At 43.4% G+C, this 6,000-nt stretch overlaps 1 protein-coding gene across 5 annotated transcripts in view; it reads right to left on the minus strand.

Annotated features, from left to right (window-relative positions):
* hivep1 (HIVEP zinc finger 1) overlaps positions 1–6,000 on the minus strand; it is a 43,216-nt gene that overhangs the window by 23,787 nt on the left and 13,429 nt on the right. The window contains exon 1 of one of the 5 annotated variants that reach the window (XM_015974177.3): positions 807–6,000. This exon is cut by the window's right edge and continues 550 nt beyond it. The exons of the other annotated variants lie outside the window; for them this stretch is intronic. Within the exon in view, the coding sequence (XP_015829663.1) occupies positions 807–810 (4 nt within the window). The 5' untranslated portion in view covers positions 811–6,000. The remainder of the gene's footprint in view (positions 1–806) is intronic. 5 annotated transcript variants of the gene reach the window in all.

The raw sequence follows: 6,000 nt of genomic DNA on the forward strand, positions 1-6,000 counted from the left end.
CCATAAACGCTCTACCACTGGACCACTGAGAAGTAAGCTACTACTGTAAAAGGCATAGCATGTCAATTAACTAATTAGCACCATTTAACACTTAGGGATGATGCCTCCCAACATTCACCAGAAGAATCTCATTTACTTTTTTAGCTTGACCACCAGCTGCTCCGATTCCAATCATTACCCAAAGTTGAACTAGTTTGATGTTTATGATGAGAGTCAGAGGCTGTTCGCATGTCAGACGGTAGAAAATAAACACAGAACCAGGTTGTTAGCCTGGCTGTTAGCCTGGTTGTTAGCCTGGCTGTTAGCCTGGTTGTTAGCCTGGCTGTTAGCCTGGCTGTTAGCCTGGTTGTTAGCCTGGCTGTTAGCCTGGTTGTTAGCCTGGTTTAGCACAGAGACTGAATTAAAGGAAATGAGCTGCTGACTTGAGTCTAAACAAACTTCACTGAAGCTGATTTCAGTTGGACCTGCTTGACTTTATTCAATGTTTTATAGAGCTTGGTGTGGTTGCTAGGCAACCAGCAGATAAACCAGGAAGTGAACTCATCCTGATGAAGAAAAAAAAAACCACATCTCCAGCCACAACCAAACTTTCCCTTTTTTACTTTCACGTTCACACAACCGAAGGTTCTAGGTGCAGATCTCACTCCAGGTTTCCTCCTTCCAGCCAATCTGAGCCGAGCTTCCGGCTCCATGAACATCAGACGTGAAGAAACACGTCTCCAACAGTAACAAACGGATCCTTCACAAACAGACCACTCTAGATGGTCTGTTTTCAGCACTAAAGCCAAACCAGAATCAGAACTTACACATTAAAGTCCTGAAGAATCCTGTTGGATTGTCCAACCAGAACCATTCCTGACGAACCCAAAACCAGCCCAACAGTCAAAAACCAAACAAAGTGGATCGGTCCGAATCCATCAGCTGGCTCCCTGCTGGTTAACGTGGCGCCCAGAGTGACTGATAGCTCTACTTCCTGTCTTTGTCCAATCTGACACCTCAGGGAGCTGAAATATGGACAATCCATAAAAGTCCATAAAGAGTCCAGAGGGCGCGCACACACACACACACACACACGGAGAGAGAGAACAGAACCAGCCAGATCAGTGCGTGCACGACAAACACAACAACATTCCTTTTATTTGCAAACTCAATGAGACGTGTGTCAACAGGAGAGTGTGTTTCCTGGCTCTCAGCTGTGGCTGAGCAGAGGGCGGGGCCTCTGGTGACGATGAGGGGAATTCCTGGAAGGCCCAGGGGTGGGGGGGTGGGGGTGCTGTTGAACTGAGCAAAGTCACACAAGTGACGTCACTGACACTGACTTTGGCACCTTAAAGGATCCCCCCCCCCTTCCCCCGTGGGTGTGTGCAGGCCAGGAGGAGTAACAGGACTCCTGTTGTTGTTTTTCTACTTTCTCCTTGTCATGCAGGAGCAGGGGACCGTTTTAGTTGAACACATCTACTAAAAACCAAACTCAACGTTTACAGAGAAATCTTCTGGAGCTAAAACAGTTTTAGCACTGTTAGCTTCATTAGCTCATTAGCACGGTTAGCTTCATTAAAACAGTTAGCTTCATTAACACGGTTAGCTTCAATAGCTCAGTTAGCTTCATTAGCACGGGTAGCTTCATTAGCACAGTTAGCTTTATTAGCTCAGTTAGCTTTATTAGCATGGTTAGCTTCATTAACACCATTAGCTTCATTAGCACTGTTAGATTCATTAGCTCAGTTAGCTTCATTAGCTCGGTTAGTTTCATTAGCATGGTTAGCTTCATTAGCACGGTTAGCTTCAATAGCAAAGTTAGCTTCATTAGCACGGGTAGCTTCATTACCTCGGTTAGCTTCATTAGCACAGTTAGCTTCATTAGCACAGTTGGCTTCATTGGCTCGATTCGCTTTATTAGCACGGTTATCCTAGCGGGATGCTAAGTGAATTCTTCATGTCTGCAGTTGAGCGTGGGTTTGCAGCAACGAGCAGAAGAAAATAAAAGATCAGTGAAGAACAGAAACGTCATAAAATGGTTTCCTTACTACATTTATGGTTTTTACTTTTTAACACTTAGAAACGTTCTGCTGCTGTAGGATGCTGTAAAACTTTTTTATAGCAAAGTTTTATGCTTGTTTATTATATTTTATTCTACTTTATTCTATTTTTTAATTTTATTATTCATGTTATATGTAGCACGTTAGTACCGAAGCAAGTTCCTAGTTTGTGAATTGTTTGTTCACTGACAATGGCAATAAACCTTCTCTGATTCTGATTCTGATTCTGATTTCTATCTGGCCAATAATCCAAACTTTTACAGGCAATAATTGTGAGTTTGATTCATTTAATAGTTTTAATTTTCATTTACATAATTAAAATAATAAAATATTTGAATAAACAATTTGTTTGTAAATTTATAATAAATAACATTTTTGTTTAGACAAATACAACGGTGTTTGTTTGTTTGGTTATTTAAAAAATCTAAGTGGAACTTTTATGGCTAAATGAACAAATGTTTCTGTAAAACAGCTGATCAGGAGATAAAACACACACACACACACACACACACACACACACACAGGAAGCCACAGCTGTTTTCAAACTGGAAAACTGATTCCTAACAGAAGTTTATTTCTTCTGGCCTTAAAAAGAAACGGGGCATTCCCGTCCGGACCAGAACAGAGTGGCTGGAAGCCGCAGGATTCTGCTGTTTCAGTTAAAGCCGGGAAAGAAAAGGAAATCATCATATGATCGGAATCGGCCAATAATCAGCACGATCGTTTTAATCTTATCGACCAGTTCGAAACTCAAAAGTGCGACACTTCCTCGGCCCATTAATCCATTTTGCCCAGCAGCAATACAAAGTCTGACATTTTTCCCAGTCTGTGAACTCACCATTGCTAAGTGCTAACCCATGCTAGCAACAAAGGATCTTCCAGCTGGATGTTTCTTTTAATTTCTGCCAGAATTTCCAGTTAATCAGAAACCAAAAATTAATTAATGTTTTTTTTTTAAATCTGAATCAGGAGGTTGTTCAAGAATCAGAAATCAGTATCGGCCCTAAAAATCACAATCGGTGCATCTCTACTGCTGCAGGGTTTCAGAAGTGGTTCTAAACTCAGTTCAGACGGATTCCCATCGAGGGTTCCAGTCGGGCCTCAGAGGGACTGACTCGGACCAGGACACACCAGTACCGCATTGTTTCTGCAGCGTCAGGTGAGGAACCAGCGACCGGGTCAACAGAACACCCTGTAATTACACTGCAGGTTCTGGTTGGTTCCCACATGCTGGAAGCAAAGATAAGTGGTGAGTCAGTGCCGAGGCTTACCGGTGTCCTTAGACACGACCGTCTGAGGGATCTGCAGACGCCTCGCCTCTGCAGGAACATCGAGTTAATGACGGCTCAAACCTCCAGCAGGTCAATCTGGGTCACACTCAAACGGTCCTGATTCGAGCAGCAGAACACGACCTCTGAGACCGTCCCACTGACCAGAACCAGGCCAGGAGGCCGGTCAGAACCACATTCAGGCATTTACCAATGGCATGTCACGTTTTTGTTTCGTTTATTTATGAATTGTAATTTTTCTTTGTTTCAAATAGAAAGAAAAAAAAAGAAGTTTGAGCTTTTTTTTGGTCTTTAAAGACCAAATTAGAACCAAAAATAAAGACCAAGTTCACCGGGTTTTCTAGCACATCTGCACTGGTCTAGTGGGTCAGTCTCTGTGGGAAATAAAGCTCTGGCGCTCCTGCTTTAGAAACTAGAAGTGAGTCAGATCAGAGCTGAGCTTTAGACGACAGGATCTGGAGTTTTATTTCCTGATACATGGACATCTCTCCTCTGATTGGCTAACAGCAACACGACTCTACCACTGACTGTCTGCTCTGCAACGCTGATGCTTTATCTCCACTAATAACACAAGCCTGGAGGAGTTCTGCTGTGTGGTGGAGTTGCTAATGCTAACGGTTAGCTTCTAGTAGCTGAGACGTTCTCTGCTGTTTCCTGGACGCTAAACCAACAACAGCTTCCCCGTCGTGAGTCCAGATGGGTGAGTCCATGAATGTTAGTGACAGGGTGACGTAGATCTGTCAGGATTTTCTATCCTAGAGTTTCACCGTCTGTTTCCTATCAGAAGCTACTGCAGGAGATCGGTGTAGGAGACTATCTTCATGTTCAGCCTGCATGAAACACTCAGTGACCCATTAGAATCAGAATTAGTCATTAAAGAACGAGTTTTCAGTGAACTTGGTCTTTAACTAGCTGGACGAGACGTTAACCTGAGCACAAACTAAATCTGATTGGGTCTCGAAAGCATCGTTACTGATGACAACAACTATCTTTAAATCATGTATGAACCTCCACTTTGTCAGCGTCGTCTTACCGAGTCGTGTTTCCTGAAAGACGCCCACCTGACACTGTGGTGTTTACACACGTCAGGATGAATGAAGATGACAAAACAAGGGGAAAACACAGCGGTAAAACAAAAACAAGCTTCCATTTGTTTAGCGATTATCTGACTTCCTGTTTGTTCATCTGGGTTCCCGTAGCGGCGTGATGGGAGAATCAGGCTGAAGATGCTAACCTCCACGAGTCGGGGTTGATTTTAGCTGAACCATCTTGTTCTCATGATTTCAACATGTTAGATGGTAAGTGTCACCAAACAGCTCAACTCTGACCCCCGCTGGTGAGAACCAGTAACTGCCGTCGCTCCGGACAGCGTTTTATAAATAATAGTGATGACGACTCTATACTACAACCATGGTTTGTACCTGGAGGGCGACACGTGAACAGTCTAGCTAACATAAACCGTCCGTGTTTTACGAGATTTTAAATCTTGAAATCAGCTGAATGTTTTAATCCGAGTGTGGATGACGGTAAAACCCGACCACAGATCGTTTTCATCAGATACGACCACGGAGTTCATGTTTTTTATCGTATCCGAGTTCCGGTCGGGCCTAAATCCTGCTGCCGAGAAACATTCCTGATGAAAACTTCCTAAAATCCTGAACTCCTCGTTGACGCGCGTCCAGAGGAATCTGACAGGATTCTACCAGTTTCAGCCAGCTGGCTGCTGCTGATTCCAGTCACGCTCCCGTCTGCTCCGTCACGGACCGATTCAGCCGGCGAGCCTTCCAGGAAAACCGCCCTGGTTTAATTAGATCGGATCCTTCAGAGGATCAGCGAGGGAAACAAAAGGCAGCGGGATGCTGCTGCTGCGTCAGGAAACGCGACTCCTAAACACCTCCTCCTGGTTTTCTGCAGCACAGTTAAAACGTGTTGTCATGGTTACGATTTCAGAGCGTCTGAAACATCTGGACAGATGTAGTTTGTTACAGGAGTGTGTGATGTCACCCCAGATCCGGTGACTTCAACCAAAACTCAAACTTCCGGGTTTCATTTGTTTTTCTGACGACTGAGCCTCGTGCGTGTGATGTCACAGCGTGTCATCTGTGATGTCACAGCGTGTCATCTGTGACACGTAGACCCGTTTAACCACAACTAAAACCAGACGCTTTGCACCGGAGCGCGTCTGGTTTATGTAAATCAGTTCTGGACTCAAATAAAAGCGATGTGATTATTAATTATCGTAGGTCTGCATAAAAAACTTGAATCTAGCTCGGATGTCGATGCCGCCCACCTCCACCTTCGTCGCTCCGCAGGAAGTAGCGTTACATAACGACACGTCGTCCTCCTCCTCTTCCTCAGTCGGAGCTGCTTCATCCTAACAAATCCGCTCATTAATGATCCTGTTTAGGTGTTTTATTCATAATGAAGCTGATTTCTCTCTGAGGATTAAAGCCGCCAGAACAGGAATTCAGTTATTTCACTATTTAGACACAAAATCTGAAATATTTAACATGTTTATAAACAAATGAAATCTAAGATATTTAAAATTAACTTTTACATTAAAAAATCCTATTTAAGTGAAAAAAGGCTTTTAGAATAGGAAAATCTTGTTTTTATTATTAATAATTAGAACTTTTTATTACAGCTGACACAAATGAAGAAAACAGTAACAG

The sequence above is a fragment of the Nothobranchius furzeri genome, chromosome 19 (genome assembly GCF_043380555.1).
Source record: "Nothobranchius furzeri strain GRZ-AD chromosome 19, NfurGRZ-RIMD1, whole genome shotgun sequence".
Lineage (NCBI taxonomy): Eukaryota > Metazoa > Chordata > Actinopteri > Cyprinodontiformes > Nothobranchiidae > Nothobranchius > Nothobranchius furzeri.